Genomic DNA, 24,323 nt, shown 5'->3' with positions numbered 1-24,323 from the left:
GCATAATGTTCTCTGGCTTCATCCACATTGTTGCAAGTGGTGCGATTTCATTCTTTTTGATGACATATATTATATAATATATATATTAATAATTTAATATATAATAATATATAATAATTCATTATATTAATATAATAAATTATTATATTCTCCAGAATGGTTGCACCAGTTTGCATTCCCACCAACATTGCAAGAGCATTCCCCTTTCTCCACATCCTAACATGCTGTTTCCTGTATTGTTAATTTTAGACATTCTGACTTGTTTGAGGTGATAACTCATTGTAATTTGGATTTGGATTTCCCTGATGATGAGTGATGTTGAGTATCCTTTCATGTGTCTGTTAGCCATCTGGATGTCTTCTTTGGAAAAGTGTCTTTCATGTCTTTTGCCCATTTCTCAACTGGATTATTTGCTTTTTCTGGGTGTTGAGTTTGATAAGTTCATTGTAGATTTTGGATATTAACCCAAATTATCATATATGTCATTTGCAAATATCTTCTCCCATTCTGTCATCTCTTTAGAAGTCATGTGCTAACAGTACATGCATTAATGGTGAAAGATAGTTTAAATAAGACAAAAATTCACAGCAATCCATTTAAAAAGTGGGCTTTTTATTTTATGAGAAGCAATTTGGTAATCCTTATAAATTTTACCTAGTAGATAACCTGTTATTATATAGTTTATAATGCCAGGCAATGTAGTTCACCCTTGTGAACTACATGTTGTGAACAACAGGATGGTTAGGGGCACTGAATCAACTGCCTCCAAAATACTGTGCAGTAGAAAAAAATACGCATTTATAACTTTCGAATCCCTCAAAACTTAAACTACTAATTGCTTTCTATTGACTAAAAAGCCTTACAAATAATGTGAACAGTTAACACATATTTTTGTTATATGTATTATATTTTATATTCTTATAGTAAAGTATGCTACAGAAAATAAAATGTTATTGAGAAAGTCATGAGAAGGAGAAAATACACTTACAGTACTCTACTGTATTTATTTTAAAAAAATCTGCATATAATGGATACACACAGTTCAAACCCATGATGTTTAAGGGTCAACTGTATATTTCATGCTTTATGGTTTTAAAAAGCTAGGAAAACAACCAGGTAATCAGGAAAAATATGGTAAGGATTACAATATTTTTAATTTATTTATCTAATTTAGTTAATATACTCTGGGTTATTTGTAACAGAGATATATAAAATTATTGTATATATGGTTAAATTAAAAGCCAAGAAGCGGGGCACCTGCGTGGCTTTGTCTGTTGAACATCCAACTTCAGCTCAGGTCATGATCTCGTGGTTTATGAGTTCGAGCCCCACATCAGGCTCTGTGCTGACAGCTCAGAGCCTGGAGCCTGGTCAGATTCTGTGTCTCCCTCTCTCTCTGTCCCTCTTCTGCTCACACTCTGTGTCTCTCTGTCTCTCAAGATTATATAAATGTTAAAAAAAAAAAAAAGACTCAAGAGGTACCTGGGTTGCTCAGTAAGTTAAGCCTCTGACTCTTGGTTTTGGCTCAGGTCACAATCTCATGGTTTGTAGGATGGAGTCCCCTGTTGGGCCCCATATGACAGTACAGAGGCTGCTTGGGATTCTCTCTCCCCCTCTCTATCTGAACCTCCCTGCTTGCATGTGCACATTCTCTCCCTCCCTCCTTTCCTCTCCCCCCCACCTCAATCAATCAATCAATCAATCAATAAGCATTAAAAACATAAATAAAAACAAGGACATTGCAATCTGGTGAATCAAAATGTGCCTTGCTTCCTTGAAGTTTTATTCTCTAAAATTGCTTTTCTCAATGAAATTACATATAATCAATCAATTTGACTAAACCATCTGGTGTTGCATTACTTGGGCTGAAATGAATACAGTTTTCTCCAAGAAAGTTAGCTCTTGGTGCTGTATTTCCAAACTAGTATAGTCCTCTGACATAGGTGTTTTCTTGCAGGCGGTATGCAAAATCCCAAAGTAATCATGCCGTATTTTCCTGGAAGTTCCAATTCCACTCAAACAGTTTTGGAAAGATAACAAAAGAACCACAAGAATACATTCACTAGAATAACTAAAATTAAATTAAATGATAACAATAAATGTTTCGTGTATATGGAACAACCAGAATGCTCATACATTTTTATGGGACTGTTAAGTATTAGAATATATTTGGGAAAGTTGTGATTGTTTCTTATAAAATTAAATATATATCTACCCTATGACCTGGCAATTTCATTAGTAGATATATACCTAAGATGTATGAAAACATATGCCCACAAGTGATTTGAAAAAGTGTTCACATCAGCTTTATTTGTAGTAGCCTTAAACTAGAAAAAAATTAATTTTTCATCAAAGAATAGATAAACAGATTTAGGTATATTTATACAAGAAGATACTACTCTTAAAATATAAAGGAATGACTGATATGTGCAATAATCATGGATGAATCCTAAAAATATTACCCAAGTGAAAGAAACCTTACATAAAATAATACACATGGTGTATTTCCTTTTATATAATCTTCTAGTACAGGTGAAACTCAGCTATTGTGAAAAGGTCACAAAAGTGATGGTCTCTGGGGAGATGACAGATAGAATTCCTTGGGCAGGTAGGTGAAGGACCTCTCTAGGGGTGATGATGTTACATCTTTTGATGTTGGTTTATATTACAAGCAAATACTTTGTCATATGATGGCACACTTATAATTTTTGCATTTCAATGTTTATAAATTTTATCCCTGAGGGGCAGGTGGGTGGCTCTGTTGCTTAGGCGTCCACCTCGTGATTTTGGCCCAGATCATGATTTCATGGTTTGTGAGATCTAGCCCTATGTTGGACTCCATGCAGTGACAGTGCAGAGCCTGCTTGAGATCCTTTCCCTAGTTCTCTCTCTGCCCTTCCCTCTCTCTCTCTACCCTCCCCCCCCCTCAAAATAAATAGACTGAAAAAAAAAGAAATTTGATCCCTGAAAATGAAGATGGATTAAGATAGTGATGGACAGTTGAACTATTGGTTAAAAAGCAAATACAAAAAAAAAATAGAAATTATATTAATATACATATTAGAAGGGGAAGGATTGTAAAATAGTTTTCAACATGAAATTACATAGAAACATTACTAAAAGTTCTATCTTTTGTGATCTTAATGTCAAAATTAAAGTACAATAACTTAAAATAATATTTTCAACTGAAAACATGGGCTGATGATCTGATATAAAAAAATTGGGGGCTATTAGCTCAAAACCAGCAGAAATAATGTACATACTAGGAGAAAAATCAGATATTCTCAACAATTTTGATGAGATTATCTATTATAAAAATAAAGGGAGAAGAAGGATACCATAAGAGTGTTACACTAACACAATAAGATAATTGGTCTTTGTAGCATAATTAAAAAAAAAAAGCCTGTGTTCTACTTACATGCTTGCTTGCAATTTTATTTTAATGTTGTAACACTGCAAATGAATCTAGTTTTTTACGTCCTTCATATAGGAGAAAATACTATTCCTCAATTGTATAAACCCACTGACTTCTGATTCTGGCACAGTCATAGCTATAAACATCTTGAAATTCTGGTAACATAAATTATTTTGGAAGCAAAGTTGGAATTACAAAAGGAAAAGAAAATCTATAGGTGACAGAAATAAAGAGTAAACAACACCTAAGCAGCAAGAAGGGAATGAGGACCAGGGTTATCCATCATTTTGGTTGAGGAGTTTAGAATTAAAACATGCCCCAGGATTAAGAGAGAAGTTCTTGGTCTGAAAAGGAACTAAGACTCCTGCTTAAAGTCATGTCACAGGATGGATTATTCTTCCTACTTGCTTGGGACCCTCTCTCAAAAATGTTTAAGTTCCTGAGTGACCTTAGACTTGTTAATTTTCCTGCTCTGTGTCTCCCCTTTCCTTATTTACAAAATGAATATTGTAGTTACCAATGTTTGGGCAGCGTTTATTCAAAGAGGAATCTATTATGTTGGAGGATACAAATGCACTAAATTTAACAAGTAGTCATTGATAATAAAACAGTGAACTCAAAAAATCTTAGGTAGAGAAACAAAAGGTGACAGAATGGTGAAATCCTTATAACCACAAGAGTGAAGTAAATGGGAGTGCAAACAGAAGGTGGATTATTTTGAGTTGTTGGGCTTTTTTATAGGCTTCTAATAAAAATTGGTGGCTCCATAACACCTGCCTCTATGAGGTTTTTTTTTTTTTCACATATTTTAGTCCCTTACTTTATACCTTTTGAATTTCCTACCAGTTTCTTTCCCATCCCATCACACTTGTCCAAACCTATCAACAAAAAAATTAAGATCCAAAGTCCTAATGGATTCTAGTTCCTTCCTCATCTACCCAGTGGTTGCCTCCCCACCTGGCACACTATCTCCAGCCAAACTGCTCCTGGAGTAACCTCAGATGGAGACTGGAGACTGTGATCTTTCTGTTCCCTCTGCCTTAAATACTCTTCCCATGGATTTATTTCAAGACTCTCACTCCCACTCAGTTCATGTTTTTACTCAGATGTTGCCTCATCGATGAGGACATTCTGAACACACCAGGTCAAATAACATCTCCCCTGCCTTTCAGTACAATTCTCCAAAATTAATGCAGTCAATGCATCAGCATGTGTTCTATTAATATATGAGATAGGGGGACCCATCCTTTTTGGCTTGATAATACATAGTTATGGCCATGAGTATGATTATGGAAACTGAGATATACACATCTAATTATATAGATGGTTCTTTTCTTTCTGGTGGTACAAATAAATCGTTTGTGTTGTATAATATTAAAGCCATACATACCAGTAGGAAGAACAAAGTAAGCCTTCTTCTTCTTACCGTTCCTCTTCCCTTGCACCCTCCTGTCAATCCTTCTATTCTCCCTCCCTCTTTTCTTTCTTCTTCTCTCTCATTTGCCCTTCTTCTCTTTCTTCTTCATACCTCAAAGATGACTGTTGTGTTGAGATGAGCATTCTCAAGATTTTAGTAAACCCTTCTATATTTTTTAATTTTACATCTATTATGTATCTGTGTATATGGTGTGTGTGTGTGTGTGTGTGTGTGTATATATATATATATATGTGTATATATATATATATATATATATATATATATATATTTTACATATGGAATATACATGCCAGATGCAACTTGGTGACTGTATCTATATCTGTTTATGTAATTTTATATTCTGCTTTTTACACTTAGCAATATATTACGGATTTTTTCATGTCAATGAGCTTCAATCCACATCATTGTTTTAGCTTCTGCATGATAATATATTACCTGGTTGTACCATGCTTATAATAATCAGTCCAAATAATCAGGAAAGATTATATAGGTAGCTAGACAGCTAGCTCGATAGCTAGATAGATAAATTTATTTTATGACAGAAGTAGTAGGCACTTTAATGTGGCAAATAATTGATTAGCAAACAATTTTTGTTGGGTTAATTAAGTTTAAGCATATAAAATAACTTAGGTCCTACTTTAAGTCATATAAAAATAAGTTTTAACTAGGATAATTAATGTAAAAATAAAAGTACAAAACTATTATAATAAGATATACAAATATAGTTTTTAACTACTGTTTAAGGAAGACTTTTTGAAAGAAAAGTACATAAACACTTCTGTGAATTAAAAACTTTCTATGCTTTAGAAATCATAAAGCTTAAATAGTGGGTAGACTGAGAGAAGGTAAATACAACATCTGTGCATTGACAACAAAGGCAAAATATGCTCACCACAGCATAAACACCTACAAATGAATAAGAATGAAAAAGAAAAAAAAAGAATGAAAGAAGAGATAAAGGGAGAACAATATACAGAGGATATGCATAGTCAATTCACAAAAGAAATTTGAATGATCACATACATAAGGAGAGGTTTTGAACCCCATGAACACAAAGAAAAATGCAATTTAAAACAAAGCAGCACAATTTCACACCTAGAAGATTAGAAAAAGTATTAGAAGTCTTAAAGTGATATGTATCATCAGGAATAAGAAAAACATTATTCTCTCATATTCTTTCTGGTGGGAGCCTAAATTGATGAGCCACTTTGGAGACAAATGTTAGTAGATAGGAAAATCAAGAATAAGAATAGGATTAACACAGCTAGCTGCCAGTTCTTTGACTATAGGTAGTGCATGTAGGTTCTTCTTTGATTAATTTGACTTGGAAAAAAAATGCACCTAAATTCAGAGGATTTATAGAATCCCTAAAATCTATTCATTAATATTCTAAGGTGTCCATTAACTTCTACACCGAAGATCTCTGGTGTATAACTTCCATATTTGCAATCTAACATCATGTAATAAATATCCAGTAACTAGCAGAGCCTTTATTAGAGACTGACAACAATTTAGACATCTCAAAGCTACTGGTAGAGCAAGAAATGGGGCTTTCTCTGTAATAACTTCACCCTTGGGGTAGTTCTAGCTGAGAGGCAGATGACTGACTGCTGTACACTGATGTTTGTGCCCCTCCAAAGTTCATATGTTGAAATCAAATCCCAAATATGATGGTAATTGTAGGTGGGATGTTTGACAGGTGACTAAGTCATGAGGATGGAGCCCTTATAAACGAGATTAATGCCTTTATAATTACAATTATAATGCCTTTACAATTAATGCCTTTATTAAGGCATTATAAGTATGTGTGTGTGTGTGTGTGTGTGTGTGTGTGTGTGTGAATGTACATGTATATGGATATAACCTATTCTTTAACGCGAACTAAGTCACTGCTTCTCAAAATGCTTCATAAATTGAATTTACTTTTTTTATAAAAATTCTTGGAAGGTTTTTAAAACAATTTTTTTAACATTTATTCATTTTTGAGAGACAGAGCACAAGCAGGGGTGGGGCAGAGAGAGAGAGGGAGACCCAGAATCTGAAGCAGGCTGACAGCTCAGAGCCTGATGCTGGGCTTGAACTCACGAACCATGAGATCACTACCTGAGCCGAAGTCAGAAGCTTAACTGACTGAACCACCCAGGCACCCCTACTTGGAAAGTTTTTAAAAGTACAATCTTGGGCCCAATATTCAGATTCTGATTCTACAGATCTGGATTGGTGTCTGGTAATCTGTATAATTTAGATGTATTCTGTGACTTTTCACTATAACCATCTCCATGAGTATTTACTTTCTTCACTCTCCTTCCTAGACCTTATGGTCCATCAGTTACATTATAGTCTTCATGACAGACCATCTTCACATCTCATCACATCTGCCTCAATTTTTTGCTCCTCTGTTAGTCGTGATCTTAAAGATGATTTTCCTTCACCGATGAGCACGATCCCACTGCATTTAGTCCCCTTAAGATTCTGGATCATTAGGGACACAATTTATTTTCTTTATCTTCAACATTTTGCTTATGACTCCTTTCCAACAGTATTTAAACATGTAAAATCATCTCCTATATTCAAAAGATAAAAATTTCCCTTCACCTCTTTTAAATCCCCTGGAGCTATTTTCTTATCTCTCTCCTTCCATTCACAACCAAGTGTATTAAAGGAGTTGTCTGCAGTTGCTGTCTCCATTCTTTCACCTTCTATTTGTGCTTTAGACAACTACAGTCTGACTTCTGCCACCTCCACTCAGCTAAAATTGTTGTAGATAAAATCACCATTGATTTCTTTGCTACTAAATTCAATGGAAACTTCCCAATCTTGGTCTTAGTTAAACTTTGTGCAGAACTTGATCTGTTCATTAACCTCTCCTTGCATTGCACTCTCTTTTAGAGGAGGTGGGGTTCTGTGACACCACACTCTTCTTGCTAGGTCCTTCTGAGCCTTTTTATGGGATTTTCCTTTGTTTTCCTATACTTATATTCACTTTTTTTTTAAATTCTAAACATTTCCCTTAGTAATCCTATCCAGTCTCTGATCTTGGTATACTGTTTTTTGTTTTTTGTTTTTTTTTTTAAATGTTTATTCATTTTTGAGAGACAATGTGAGTGGGGGAGGGGCAGAAAGAGAGGGAGACACAGAATCTGAAGAAGGCTTCAGGCTCTGAGCTGTCAGCACAGAGCCTGATGCGGGGCTCGAACCCATGAACTGAGAGATCATGACCTGAGCTGAAGTCGGACGCTTAACCGACTGAGCCACCCAGGAGCCCCTCATTTACTGTTTTCTAATAATTTAGGCTATATTTCGAGTCTTTATCTGTCTCTTTGGTTCCGGTCTAAGTATCCAACTATCTACTACATATCAGAACCTGGATAATACTATTATTAAAGTACAAGAATCATAATAATTGAGCAATAACTGTGAATCAGGCTCTCCATTAAACCCATTTCATGAATTATCTCAGCCTTATGTAGAGGTTCAAATAAGGTCCCCATTTAAAGGAGAGTAAACTGAGGCTTAGAGATATTTAATAAATTATTCAACACATGTAACTAGAATCCTACAATCCAGAAATAGTGTTTAAATTCTAATACCACACCACTCACCATTTCTTATACCTCTTCTGAGGATAAATATTCTCCACCAAAACTCAAATCCAGTAGGTCCTAAACTGAAATCTTCCATTTAATTCACTATCACAATGATTTTCCACTTCTCCTTCAATTCACACAAGCAAGAAACTGGACTTTTTGGCTTACAGATCATACCTAATAAATCACAAATCTTATAACTTCTACTTTTCTAATACCTTAAAAAGACAGGGCTTTCTATCTATCCCCACTGTTGGAAACATAATTAATCGTCCCCTGAATCAATGCAGCAGCTTCCTAACTGGTGTCTGTGCTTCAGGTCATGACCCTTCCAATCCATTTTTCACAAGGTAGTCTGAGTGATTTTCTAAAGTCAAATCTGATCATGTCACTTCCTTGCCTACTTAAAGTCTGTCAATGCCATTCCACTGCCCTCCGGATAAACTCGTTACCATGGCATACAAGGTCATTTGTGACCTAGCATCTCCTTAAATCTATGGCTTCCTCTACCTAAAGTACTCACTTCATTTTAAGCTCCAGCCATTGGACACTATTTGTAGATCCATGAGGATGCTGTGCTCTGTTTCAGTTCTAAGATTTTAAAAGATTTTTTTCTCCTGCCTAAAAAGTATCCTTCCTCCCCCATTCAATGGGTCCTTCACAATTCAGCTTTGATGGAGCTTCCTCTTGTAAGTCTTCTCTCTCCTGCCAAGATCCTCCTGTGTTCTCCCAGCATAGTTGTTTTTTTACTGTAGAATTTATCACACTGTATTATCATAACTCATTTTCTTACCTGTGTCTGTGCACTTTATATCCCTTCAATGGTGGGCATCATGACATTAGTTTTCCTCAGAAGCAGAGCCTGAGGGAAGGATTCAAGTGCAAATAATTTGGAGGGTGATCTCAGAAAACACTGGAGGCAGAGTAAAGAAGTGAGACAGGGAAGGGAAACTAGTCAATGAAGAGCTCGGGAGCTTAGGTTAATGGAGCTTAATATGCTGAGGTACTCTGGGAGCCAATGTAAAACCTGTGCTTCAGAGTTACTCCATCCTAGGAGAAAGTTTGTGTATTCACATATCATCCTGGTTGCACTGAAGGTTACAGTTATAGCACTGATTAACCCCTCAATCCCAGCCAAACCTGAGTAGTTAATCACCGTAACCACCAGCTCCCACCAGTTACTAGTTGAAGGCAGCTAAGGGAAGAGGGCAGGTGAGTAGAGGAGCAGGTAGTAACTCCCTGACGCTTTTAGTGTCCTGTGTAGACAACAAAATTAATTCCAGTGATCCAAAAGCCTTCAGTCGAAGAAATTTAGGAGCTGGCATTTGAAAGTAGGTCCAGTAAACACTGGATGTTGGTGATGAATATGGGTCTCCATATTCATTCATTCATTCATTCATTCATTCATCTTCATGCATGTAACATTTGCTACAGCCTTGTTTACTATACTAGACTTGATGTCTCCCAGTGTCTGGCACATAGAGAGTGCTCAAAAATATTTATTAAGTAAGTCTCTCTCTCTCTCTTTCTCTCTCTCTCTAGATAGATAGATATAGATATATTTATATAGATATATAGATATTTCTTTTTAAGAAGGAAGCAAGTTTCTGTGATTTGTTTATTTTTTTGTCCTCAGCATGGAGCATTAATTCCAGCACTTAGTAAATGCTTAATAAATATTTTGAATGAATAATTGAATGAAGGTCTTACTGAATGAAGTAAGTGATCTGTAAGGTCCTTGTAAGCTGGGAGATTCTATAATATTTAAAAAAATCAGTATGTACCTTCCACTGTATCCTCTTCAAACACGTCACTTTATTATCTGTGTGGGTGCTATGCTATGCAGGGCACATGATTTAATCACCTATACCCAGGCCACAACAGGGAAGAGGAATGTTGCAATGTTCTTTCATCAGCCTCAGAGCAGAGAGATGGTGACTAATTGGACAAGGGCCACCATGACCCAATTTTGGGGCCCTGTCACTTCAGAAATATTTAAAACCACACTGTGGGATGGTAGAACATAGACTGACTGCTCCCACCTGACTCCACTAATGATAGAACTATAAAGAGAGCTCCAATCTCCAGAGCTATTATTCTGGTGCCTCCCATGAGCATTTTCTGTATTAAAAAAAATGGAATTTAAAGGGAGGTGTGGGTGTGGAAGAAGCTGAGTCTTCAAATAGCTTTCTGAAATACCATCTGAAACAGGAAGGGCTTTGAGGAAAGGACTGTGGGAATGTGTTTAAACAACAATGGAAAGTGGATGCGCTCTATTTCTGGTTTTTAGAACACTTAGCATTTAAAAAACCTTTTTGTTTTGGATAATTGTGTATGTACCACGGTCATCTGCTTTGTTGGTAGTGATTTTTTTTTTTTTTTTTTTTTTTTTTTTTAGGTAGAATTCCTTGTTGTCTAAGAAAGCTCTCTCTTATACTGACTACATATAATGTATTTTAAAAATCCAAATTTTTATCATGGCAGTTTTCTAGTTCAGTAATATATCCTTTTCCTGATTATTAAATCATGTGCACAGATAAGGATTTTAGAAAACTCAGAGAGTGATTTTTTTTAAAAAGCACCAATAATCCCTAATGTTCCAGACAGTATAAATATTATTAGCATTTTTTTATATCCATACATTTTTTAGTACATATGCTAGCTTTCTACCAAATTTGGAAGTTATCTTTATGATTTCCTGACTTAAAATATGCTAGGGTACATACTAAAAATTTATTTTGGGGGCCAAGAGTTAGGATTCCAGAGAAATTACAGGTCATGATTTGCTTTTAATGGGAATGATTTTTGTAGTGCCTTCTCATATGGGCGGCAAAAGACTTTATTCTTATTGGATGACTCTTTTTGGGAGCTGGCTTTCAAAGCAGTTGAGAGCTAGGCAGAGCTGGAGGGCATGTGACTCCAGTCAGGGGAGATGGACCCACAACTCAACTCAGTACTAAAACTGAGTAGAGAAAACAGTGATTTCAGGTCACGTGTCACAAAGGCAGTTAATTTTTATGTAACTAATTCTTGACAAATGTATATAGCACACATCAGGGGAATAGCTTTTAGAATTTCCTCATTTGGTGGCACCTCGCTGGCTCAGTCTGTATGCTATTCTTGATCTTAGGGTCATGAGTTGGAGCCCACATTGGGGGTAGAGATTACTTAAAATAAGAAAATAAAATGGTTGATGTGGAAAGATCATATGTATTTCACCCCAATTAAAAAAATTTAGGGGCACCTGGATTGCTCAGTTAAGGGTATGACTTGAACTCAGGTCATGATCTCATGGTTTGTGAGCTCAAGCCCCACATCAGGCTCTGTGCTGATAGCTTGGACCTGGAGACTGCTTCAGATTCTGTGTGTGTATCTCTCTCTCTGTCCCTCCACCCTCTGTGTGTTAATTTTTAAAAATTTTTTTCAATTAAAAAAATTAATTTGATGAGGGCTCATGATTCTCTTAAATTAAGAAATGAAGGCTATTCTATGGGTGAGATATACATTGTAGGTATATTTTACACAACAACTGGATTATTCTGTTCATACATCATGCAGAATATTTTCCAACTATTAATATATTATTTTAATTTTTTCTGCTTATGATTACATAGTTAAAACTTCTGACTAACCTACAAAATGGATTTTGTAAAGTGAACCAGTATAAACCTAAATAAACTTAACACTGGATCTGCTGATAGTCAAGAAACTACATCCATATCCTTCATTCTTTTTCAAAAGAAGTATTAGTATTTAGGATGTTTATATGAAATTCTACTCATAAAATATAATATATAAATGGTAAACCTGGAATTAATGTGGTCCAAATTTCTCATGAGGAAATTCTGAGTCTGGTATTTTTATCTTTAGGTCACAGTACTGGTTAGTTTCAAAAACAGAGTCAGAATAAAATTGATTTGATTTTCTTTTTCTTTCACTTTATTTTTATTACTCTTTGTTTTTTAGTTTATTTATTTTGAGAGAGAGAGTGACAGAGCATGCAAATGGGGGAGAGGTAGAGAGAGGGAGAGAGAGAATCCCAAGTAGGCTCTGCACTGTCAGAGCAGAGCTCAATGTGGGGCTTGAACCCACAAACCGTGAGATCATGACCTGAGCCTAAATTAAGAGTCAGATGCTTAACCAACCGACTAAGTCACCCAGGCATCCCTGATTTGATTTTCTATCAAGATTCCTTATATTGTGCCCATGCTTAACAGCCAACAGGTCTATTTCATTTTTATGGTAGATTGATTGCGTTTATGGATAGATATAAATGAATACAGAAAAAAAAATATGTATGTAATTGTATCCCTTTTAGTATTTTTGAGTTTTTAAAAAATAAACAGATATACTGAAAAGGACACATTAATAATTTTCACAAAATGACCTATCCATGTACCCAGAGTGCAGGTCAAGAAACTATTACCAGTTCTCAGAAGCCTCTCTTGTGCTCAGGAATCTTCTCCTCTACCTGTTCCCATAAGAATTCTCCTTACTCCATCACTATAGATTAGTTTTTTCTTATTGAATTTTATATAAGTGGAACTTACAGATATCCTCTTTTGAGTTTGGCATTTTGCTCTGTCTTATAGATGTGGATTCATTCATGTTGTTACTTGTAGTTTGTCTGATTCTTGTAAATTCTGTAGTGTAGAATATGCTATTGTGATAATATTCTACAGCTTTTTTTTATCCATTCTGCAGTTGATAGGCATTTGAGTGGTTTCAATATATAAGCTATTAAAAATAGTACTCTGATTAATCTGTTTCAAAAATAAAAATATACATACATTGTGAATATTCTAAGTGACAATTTCACAAATCATAGTGAGTGGCATTCATTTCACAGCCTTTATTTTGAAAATTCTCCTTTATTTCTCTATTGCCTATTATGGATAAGGATTTTCTATATTTTAATAAAGATTCAGAGGTAAAAACTGTGGCCCCCACTTTTAGGATGCTTATAGCTTTACAGGAAAGGCCACATCATGTATACATTTTACAAGTTTGGAGAAGGGTAAGGATTTTGTGATCAGATCTTCACTTCTGCATTAATGGTTTTTACCTACTAAATTTCAAATTCAGTACTTTTTTTTTTTTTTTGGCCACTATATTGTACGTGGTGCAGGTGTATTAGTTTGTAATGTAAAATCATTTTCTACCATAGCTCAATAAAAGCTTGAAAGCCCTAGCTTTCATGGTAGTAGCAGGAATATTTTTACTTTAGTTTTTAAAATTTTTTAAAAATGTTTATTTATTTTTGAGAGAGAGACACACACAGAGTGTAAGCAGGGAAGGGGCAGAGAGAGAGGGAGACACAGAATCCGAAGCAGGCTCCAGGCTCCAAGCTGTCAGCACAGAGCCCAACGCGGGGGTTGAACTCATGAGCTGTGAAATCATGACCTGAGCCGGTCGGACACCCAGGTGACTGAGCCACCCAGGCATCCCAGGAATTTTTTTTACTTTAATAAATGTTACCAATTCCCCACTGACAAACTAGGGAGGTGAGCAATTATATATTTTAGTTTAGTTTAGATTTTAGTTTTTATTTAAATTCTAGTTAGTTTACATATAGTGTAATACTAGTTTCAGGTATAAAATTTAGTGATTCTGGGGCACCTGAGTGGCTCAGTTGGTTGGGCTTCCAACTTCTGCCAGGTCATGATCTCACAACTCGTGGGTTCGAGCCCTGCATTGGGCTCTGTGCTGACAGCTCAGAGCCTGGAGCCTGCTTCGGATTCTGTGTCTCCCTGTCTCTCTGCCCCTCCCTCACTCATTCTCTCTCTCTCTCTCTCTCTCTCTCTCTCTCTCAAGAATAAATAAAACATTTATTAAAAAAATTAAAATTTAGTGATTCAATGCTTACAACACCTGGTGTTCATCACAAGTACACTTCTTAATCCCCATCACCTATTTAACCCATCCCCGCCCCCCCCCCCCCACCTCCCCTCTGATAACTATCAGTTTGTTCTTTATAGTTAAGGGTCTGTTTCTTGATCTGCCATTCTCATTTCTTCCCCAGGATGTTTGTTTGGTTTCTTAAATTCCACATATGAGTGAGATCATAAAAATATGAAATGCTTCACAAATTTGTGTGTCATCCTTGTGCAAGGGCCATGCTAATCTTCTCTGTATTGTTCCAATTTTAGCATATGTGCTGCCAAAGTGAGCACAGGAGGTCAACAGTTAAATATAAAACACTTTTCAGAGTACTTTAAGATTCTGTAGTGTTCAGTCCTTGGGTAATGTCACTGTGCCTAAAAACCAATATACGTTCAAAAGAAATGCATGTCAGCTATGTAACTGCATATATATGCCAAAAAGGACAATTTTGAAAGAAACACTGTTTCGTTACTGTTAGGTACTAACAAAGATTGTCTCCTTGAGCAAACCGTAGCCAGCTTCTCTGAGCCCTTTATCTCAAGTAGGCTCAGCTTTTGGACTGTGTATTCATCCTTGCATTGCCCAGTTTCACCAAGAATCCTTTTGAGTCAGTCTAGCACATATCCCTCTAAGCCTTGATGTTTCCTTTTAGTAATTTTCCATCCAGTGACCCCTACTGTACTCCTTGACCATAAATCCCCACTTGTCCTTGTATTCAACTTGTGGTTGAGCCCAACCTCTTCCTCCTACTGCAGAATCCTCCTTGCAGTAGTCTCTCTTGAATAGTCTTTCTTAATGTTGTTAACAAGTGCCTTGAATAATTATATTCTAGTGGGGCTTTTTTAATAAAAAATATATTCTCCTAGGGAAACCCAATAATCCACCACCTTCTAGTCTCCTTTTCTATTTATATCTTACAAATATAAATAAATATAGATAGAAAATACATAAATACAGTTGAAACTTGAATAACATGAGTTTGTACTGTTTGCATTCACTTATATGCAGATTTTTTTGATAAATACAGGAAAGTACTGCAAATGTATTTTCTCTTATGATTTGTTAAATAAAATTTTCTTTTTTGTAGCTTACTTCATACTAAGAATACAATATATAATACATATAACATACAAAATATGTTAATCAGCTGCTTATGTTATCAGTAAGGCTTCAGTCAACATTAGTAGGCAATTAGTAGTTAAATTTTGAGGGAGTTAAAAGATATATGCTGATTTTCATCTGCACAGGTCAGTACCCAACCCCTGAATTGTCAAGGGTCAACTATATATGAAAATTAATGAAAGAAAACCAGCATAAGGCATCCTCCATATATATGTATATGATTTGGGAAGAGGTAAGGATTTTGTGATTAGATCTTTCCGTTTTACACTAATAATTAACACCATCTGTTGAATTTCAAGTTTAATAAAAAATTTTGGGCAATACAGTGTAAACTCTGTAAGGACAAAGCCTGTGCCAATAGTTGTTACTTCCAAAACACAGTGTAGTGCTTAACATATGGTAAGTACTCAACACACTTACTCAGTTGAATCCTTACTTCCTTACTTTACAAAGGCATCAAGTATTTTGGGAAAAAAATAATAAGAGTAAAAGGGGAGAGACAGAGTCAGTAGAAGCTTAAAGAAGGAAAGGAACTCAAATTTTGGTACCAAATATAATTGGACTACTCTTCTGTTCAGCAGGGTTCACATCTGGTCTTCATGAGGACTTGGTTCTTCCTGACTTTCAAGGAAGTCAGGGCCCTGTTCAGTAAGGAAGTCATAGTTTTATACCCTGTTGGATGTTGGGTTCAGAGGGTCTATGGGTTGATCCGTTCTCCATATGGTTTTATCCATAGTCTCTTTAGGTTAAGTTGTGCTAATAGTCTCTGTTGTCCCTATAGTCATTTTATTTACAGAAATAGGACTCTGGCTTTGCTATTTTTAGCTTCAACCCATTATAGAATTATACCCTTGGGGACCCCTTAACTCAGAAACCACATCTCTCTTTAAACTGAGTGAGAGCAGATGCGAAATATTGGCTCAGATGGTCCACGCTTTGTTAAAGTAGCTCCAGCCTGCTTTGCCCTATAAATCACTGACTTGGCACCCTTGCATGGGGCTCACCTGAGGGCCATGGCTATTAGCCTATATTAACTCTCCAAAAGCAGTTTCCTGAAGGCATTTACCTGTTATAAAGCCAATTGGAAAGTTGTTCATGTTGAACAGAATACACGGTATAAAATATATCAGTTTTTAGTACTCCAATAAAATTCCTTTTAAAGACTACTTTTTTCATAGACTAGGCATCAACTGAAAAGACCTATATTTAACCTTTAAATTTTTTAAATGTTTATTTATTTTTGAGAGAGAGAGAGACAGTGTATGAGTGGGGGAAGGGGCAGAGAGAAAGGGAGACACAGAATCTGAAGCAGGCTCCAGGCTCTGAGCTGTCAGCACAGATCCCAACGCAGGGCTTGAACTTACCAACCATGAGATCATGACCTGAGCCAAAGTTGAATGCTTAACCGACTGAGCCACTGAGCCACCCAAGCACCCCCTAAATTTAACCTTCATAATCAGAGTTATGATGACTGTTGTGCAAATAAAGAGGCTTTGTCATGCACCACATGTACTAATTTTTGGAGAGATTTATTGGGTAATTTCTATCAATTTCTCTAGACCTGTTCTCCAGGCTTTCTCACCATGAGGTATACCCCACGAGGCTAATCTCTCTAGTCCACACTAGCTGGTTTTCCATGCTCTCTAGTTTCCATTTGGTTTGACCAATGAGATGCTTTAGGTAGGAGAGGAGAGAATTCTGGGTACTTGTTCTCACCCTCCCTCCCTGCCTGGCCACTGTTTGGCAGTAGCTATATCATCTATCTAAAGCCACAGCTCCTGTTGGTAGCTTCTGTTCTATGGTATTTTCTAGGTTCCAATACTGCTCCTTCCTCTTGTACTTTCAGGACTTAGAGTGGTGTGGTAGGCAGAATAATGGTGTCCCCAACATGTTGATGTTCTAATCCCTGAAATTTGTGAATATGAGGCCTTACTTATTAAAAAGGACTTTGAAGATGTGATTAAGCTTAAAGTATGGAGATGAGTGGGTTATCCTGGATTATGTAGGTGGGCCCAGTGTAATCACAATCGCCTTTATACGTGGGAAGCAGGAGGTTGGAGCTAGAGTTATGATGAAGGAATCAGAAATTGGACTGATATAATTGCTGGCTTTGAAGATGGAAAAGGGCCATCAGCCAAGAAATGCAGGAAGCCTTTAGAACCTGAAAAAAGCAAAGAACCAGTTCTCTCTTAGCGCCTCCGAAAGGAACTTGGCCCAGAGAACACCTTTAGGTTAGCCAGCGAGACTACAAACTTTGAGGTATGATCATGAATTTGTGCTGTTCTAGATAACTAAATTTGTGGTAATTTGATGTAATGGCAATAGGAAACTCAGATGATAATGGCTTTCCCATGATACTACATCATCCTTTTATTGGTGGACCTTTGTGAATAATTTCATTAATTTTTCATTTATCCCCTTTGAGTGTGCCATCTTGATTTCTGCTAAGACGCTGTTAAATGCCTATATCTCAGTGCCTGAGATAAATATAGATATTCATTGTATCATTGTGTATAACAATAAAATTTTCAGAAATTATGTTAAGAAATAACATAAATTTTCAGAATATGGACTGGCTAAATAAATTATGGTATTGCTATCTGATATAAAAATAGAATACCAGAAACTGTTTGTTATATATGTACATAAATACATGCATAACTGTGTGAAAAAATCAGGCTACAAAACAGATCTATATCTATACCTATCCTTCTGTTTGTATCCATGTTTATACCTCTATTATATAGTTAACTAGCTAGCTAGCTAGTGTCTCACTATATAAAGGAAAAAAATAAATGATGATTTTAGTGGTTAACTCTTGCTAGTGGATTAGGATAATTTTTTTTTTTTTTTTTTTTAGTTTTTCATATTTTTTCAAAACTTCTACAAGGCTTTCATTAGTGTTCAGAGAGAAAGTTCTAAAGCAGTAATGAGCCTTCCTTACATATGGTGGAATGCTTTGTATTACAGAGAAAATCTTTTCTAGTTTCACCCAGTTGGAATAGTAATTTCCTCTACCTACAACTATTTAGTGCAGCTCCATTTTAGTTACTTATATTCTTATCTGACTTCTCTATCATATTAAGGGCATTTTGAAGCAGAGAATGCCTTAAAATTTATTTCTTCCTATACTTACAGTGCCCTATGTGAGGCTCTTGATATGTGTTTACTGAAAGCTTTATATTAAGTTGATTTTACAGATGCTTAATCAAAACTTCTTTGATGAGGGACTTATTTTCAGACCAATAAAAAATACAAGTGACAGAAAAAAATAAGAGGCAAACTCATAGAGCAGGGAGATAGAAGATAAACAACCTGGTTTAAGATGCAAATTTTGCTGAATTATTTATATCAGATTCTTGTTACAGAATTGTTCATTTAAAATTTGTTTACTAAGAGGATTAAATAAATATAAGTACTTAGCTGAGGTAAACATTAGGATAAGGCTACTCAAAAATCCCATCAAATACTGAAAGAAATAAAAGAAAATAGCCTATCATACTTTAGTCAGACTGGAAAGTCTCCATGGACTAGGTAGAATCTTTAATTAGCAACTCTTCAGAAAGTGAACAGAGAAAGGCATTCCAGCAATGTGTCACTGTTTTGGAAAAGACTCAAGGAGGAAATAGGACAAATGAGTCAAGACAACTGTGTGGAAGATATGACAGAGTTTAGGAGGGTCTGAATGTTAGATGATATCAGTAACATTAGCAGAGGTGTGATAGAATTAACATCAGTCAGAAGAGACCAATTACCTTCATTTACATATGAGACTGAGTCTCCCAAGATAAGAATAGTTAGGAACATCCCCAGATGTGACTTGAATTCTCTATCCCAGGCCCAGTGACATTTTGTTTTTCTTTTAATGGCAAGAGTCCTCAGTTATGATTGAGTCCTCATGTTGATTTCTTTAAGGGTTTTATAAATTAGCTACAAAATAATTTATTGACTTATAAAAATGTACTATATTAAGATGGAACTACACCTTTGTTGATAATGTCACTTAAGTTTATTTAGCAATCCCATTACACATTTCCATGTTTTTAAGGGAAATCTTTTTTACTTTTTAAAAGATAGCTACACTTGTGTCTTTATATGTATCATCTATGGTAATTAAAATGATACACTGTTCCACTTGGGAGTAATTATTAGTACTTGGCTCTATTCTTTATATACATGAATTTCCCAAGTATTGCATGTCAGTAAAGATATGTATTGTTTATTATCTATGTTTATTATTCCAACAAAGTGGGAATATGTAGTAATTAATTTCATAAATGATAATCCACATTCTTAAGCAACATAGACTAAGATATCATGCCCTTTCTTTTCTGTGCTGAGGAAAATTATTAACATGCAGTCCTTCTTTGGTATTAACTCAGTTACTCCTTACAATAAAATTATTAGTTATAAGCCATTATTATCCCCTATTCAGGAATAATAGGTCTTGAGAGGGCCTGGATTTGAATCTAGGTAAACTGAAACAGCCTCTGCTTTTCCATTTTGCTCTAAAAATAAAAAGGGAAAATGTTTATATCCCAAATGGCAGAAGAAAGTTACAACTGGATTTATAATTGGCCTATGATTTTTACTGTCAGAACTGGTAACAATAAAGCAGTTGTAGCACTTTCTTGATATAATAGAAATAATGAGCCTATACCAAGGAGCCATAGGAAAATCTTTAGTTGTCTATTGTCTCAAGCCCTAAGGGACAAAGGCCAACTCTGGGTCTGGAATTTTTCAGATAACTGGAGATGTCTTCTTTCAAACAGCATTCTGAAAGCAGCAGGTAACACCGAATATTGTTTGATCATTACATTAGAAAGAGAATAAAAGAAATGCAAAATTTATCACATTATCTCTTTTACTACATATTCTAAAACTTCTGTCTCATTGCGATAAAATATTCAAAGCGAGGTCAAGATCAAAGAAAGGCATCCTCAAGTTTGGCGGATCCTCAAGTATTAACAGAAAGATAAAGTATTATAGAATTTTACTTCCAAATCCTGAAATGCTCTATGACCCAGTAGAAAGAGCAATGGTCAGATGCCTCTCCCAGGTTTGCCATTAACTGGCTGTGTGACCTTTGGCAATTCAACCAGCACTAAAAAACATAGCAGAGCTTTTGGTCTAGGTCATCCTTTCTCCTACACATTTGACAAAAATTCATAGTGACAAAGCATACAGACAGCAATTTTTGACACAATCCCCAAAGACCGCATCATTTTGTTAATTTAATTTGACCTTCATCACAGACAAAAATTGTTGCTACTAGTCAGAATAATATGAGACTTAAAAAGGGGGCTGAAGGCCATACAATGAATACGCACTCAGCTAAATATAAAGGCATTGAGTTAGACAGAAAACAAGACCTAAGTGAAATTGTTTTTTAAACATGTCTAGAAGGTGAGAAAGATGTCTAAATTGGATGCAGGCAGAGGAAGGTTAGGGCAGCTGTGCTTGTAAAGGATTATGCTACTTTCTTTTGAGAATTTCAGAGGACTTCAATAAAATATGACACTGTCTCTGGAGCATATCTCCCTATGTTTTTAAGTTTGGGGGTACAGGGAAAGGTTCTTTGGCCTTAAAAGTAATCTGTAAGATTTCTTCAATAAGAGACTCTCAGATTTTTATAGTTTAAAGGAATGTTTGCAATACAAATACTCTTTAAAAATGAAACCTCATGCTGCAGAGTCACATTAAGACATATGTGAGTATTGTTGGATATTTTTAAAGACAGCTTATATGATGGAGGTGGGAGGATCATGGTGGCAGAATATCGGAGGCCCTGGAAGTGAAAGAAGACATTTTGATCATTTGTTGAGTGTCACTACATGAGGTGGCATTATTATACCTTTTAGCTGATAAAATGGAGGATTATAAAGGATGAATTAATAACTGTCTAACAACAGGCAAATGGTAGAGTCGGGATCCCAATTATGTTTGACACCAGTGTCCGTATTCTTAAACACACCGCAAGTTTGGAGGTACAGAAGGCTTGAGCTTTACTTACTTGATGTTATTACTTCCTTCCATTTCCATTTCACACCTCAAATATATCTCTTAATTTCTTCGAAGTGAGGAGCATCACCATGCATAATATGATCACACTGCTCACAAATAAAGCTCACATAAAAGGAAAGCGGCATTGGGGAATGCTACTGGAGAGAAGTCACGGTCTTCACGACAAACAAGTCCAACCAGACCACTGACATGCCACCATCAATTAGAATGCAGCATTTTTATTGGAAAAGTCCACATATTAGGCAATTCCCTTTGTGAAAAGGTTTTGAAATACACAGATGAGGAGCAGCTAATAATTAAGATTATATATAACATATATTCATACTGCCAGTACTATGCATACATTGGAAAGCTAGCTTTTTTTTTTTTTTTTGCGTGTCCCCATTACAGAATACATTTCAAGTTGACAATAATGTGTTTCTCACCATTGAAAATTTGCCGACAACTCTCCTAAAGAGTCAACATTAAATTGTTAACAATTCAAAACATGAAAATAATTAATTCTATTTACATGTCTTTGAGGTTATATATGAGAGTACTGATATATTAAAGATTTGTAAAATTGGCAGCTAAATGTGTTTCAAGATTCATCCAGATGACTCAATGAGGACTTCACATAGCTTTATAACAAAGCCACTCTTTCTTATCTACTCTTTTTAGATTATCTATCAAGTTATACTGGCTATGATTGAATTCTGACTTTAAAAAATGGTTGCTATAAAGAAGAACTGACAAAGGGTGTTATTTTAGAAAAAAGGGGATTCAGGATGAATACTTAAAGGTGGAGCTCAACTCATCATGTTTGAAGTCTGGGACAACCACTTCATGTGATTATCATTTAGTTGAAAGAAGCCACAGTCATAGGTTCAACCTCCATGTAAGTCATTCATTTCTTGTTTTATTTTTAGAAGTTAATTTTCAGTGCATTTTTTTTTTTTACAGACCATAGAAAACAACATTCTGAACACTAGTCAGGTATGAATCCTGCTCTTGCCTGTCCTATGTCTTCAAGTGGAATTGTGGATGGGTCAAAGCTAACTCATCCCCAAACCTGGAAAAAAAATATACAAACTCTAATTATGCCCTAGTAGACTCATTTTTTTTTTTTTGCATAAACATATGACTTAAGTATTATTTTAAAAGGGGTATGGACTTTGGCTATTATTGTTCATTATCAAAAATTTATTTTAGGCAAAGTTCTTTGGATCCTTTTGTTCATTTTCACAAGATCAAGTATCACTTGACCATGCCTATGTTCAAAAGATGAGTCACTGGTTCCAGGCCAGCTCAGAGAGATTCACAGAAGCATATGAAGCCAATTTACTTCAAACCCTATCTGTTGAGCACCAACTATGTGCCAGGCACTATATAAGGTGCTGAGGACCCAAAGAGGAAATGACAAGGATTCTGCCCACAAGGCACTCACAATCACTAGAAGCAGATCTTGAGATGGAGAATAAGTTCTGTTATAATCTATCAACCTAAAAGGAAGAAAAAATAGCGGCAAGCACATACAATTACTTTATACTCTATGAAATTGGGCATATTTAGAAGTGGCAAATGTCAATTATTCAGTCTATATTTTACTTAAAGTGTTCTAATATGTCCTACAAGGAAAAGAAAAAAAAAAAAAGCTGTTTGAATCTTCATGCGTGAGGGAGAAGGTAGAGAAAATTCCTCCCTCCAATTCCAAACCCAAACCCTTATCATTACATTCATGATTCTTTTATTGCCCAAAGACACAGAATAAAAGACAATGCTTTGTGATGTTAACTTCATTCCATTTATTTTGGATCTAAAGAGATGCATGCATTAAACTTGAAGCATTCTACGTTATTGAAATATTTACATCATTGTACATGTGATGTGGAGGAAAATTTCTTCCTATCTTGGGATAGAGGTGTAATAGATTTCTAGTCTAGGTTCTTATATTTAAAGTGACTTGTGATTTTTCTCAAATGAGGGAGATATTCTACTGGGATCAAATTTACCACAACCTATCCCCAAATGAACATAGGGTACAGTTTTGGACATTTTGCATCTAATTGTATTTTGAATTGATTAAGGACACCACCACTGTAAACAGTCATGGCTTTCACTATTTCAGTTGTTGTAGCTGAAAGTATCTTGTTGAATTCAGTGTTCTTGCTCTAATTTCACTCTGCCTTGCAGGTTTGAAACACAGCAAACATTAGAGTTCAAATTACACTTACCACAGGAGAGTTGGGCGCAAACAATATGACATTAATACAATTTAGCAGGTTAGAACATAGAAACAAATTCAAATTATCATAAACCACACAGGGGATTATTTAAGTGGACTTTAGAAAGGACATCTCCTCTCCATGAGATTTAGTGAATAAGACCTACATCAATAAAACCCATACCTCTTTCACAGGTAAAGGTAGGAAACCCAATAAACCAGATTGAACAAGCAGAAGGCAGTGGGGAAGAAGATCCGTGCATATGAGTCCATTTTGGCGATACGGATATGTATCCTCCCATGTCTCCAAGCTCCTGTTCGGCAATCTTCAAAACAGCAGAAAAAACTGGCACAGTCCTTGCCATCGAGACACTCATACCCATATTCTTCATCTCTCTCTTGAAGGTGAGTGGCATTGTTCATTTGAATGGTTGCTGATCTTGGGCGGATATCAATGGTAGGAGCCTGAGACAAGGGTAGGGAAGAAGAATTAGATATACTTGATAAATCCTAGATTAAGTCTCCACAATGTCACCAATGTGAATGATGAATCTGAAAATGAGTACTCAGGAAATTGCTATGACATCGTGATCTACAATGGTAAAATTGAACTTAGAAGGATAGCACATTTGCAGATTTCAAATTTTGAGC

The 24,323-nt window shown here is 35.7% G+C and overlaps 1 protein-coding gene and 1 non-coding gene across 3 annotated transcripts in view; both read right to left on the bottom strand.

Annotated features, from left to right (window-relative positions):
• Positions 1 to 14,506: 14,506 nt before the first annotated feature.
• On the bottom strand, positions 14,507 to 14,613 carry LOC132682490 (U6 spliceosomal RNA). The gene has a single exon (XR_009611679.1). It is a non-coding gene; the product is annotated as a U6 spliceosomal RNA (small nuclear RNA).
• Positions 14,614 to 22,347: 7,734 nt separating this feature from the next.
• Positions 22,348 to 24,323, bottom strand: part of GABRG2 (gamma-aminobutyric acid type A receptor subunit gamma2) — a 113,163-nt gene continuing 111,187 nt past the window's right edge. For both annotated transcript variants that reach the window (XM_060634938.2, XM_060634939.2), the window contains one exon: positions 22,348 to 24,137. In XM_060634938.2, coding sequence (XP_060490921.1) covers positions 23,862 to 24,137 — 276 coding nt within the window. In that variant the 3' untranslated portion in view covers positions 22,348 to 23,861. The remainder of the gene's footprint in view (positions 24,138 to 24,323) is intronic.

The sequence above is a fragment of the Panthera onca genome, chromosome A1, assembly GCF_046562875.1.
Source record: "Panthera onca isolate mPanOnc1 chromosome A1, mPanOnc1 haplotype 2, whole genome shotgun sequence".
NCBI classification, from domain to species: Eukaryota; Metazoa; Chordata; class Mammalia; order Carnivora; family Felidae; genus Panthera; species Panthera onca.
This window is presented reverse-complemented; position numbering and strand designations above follow the sequence as displayed.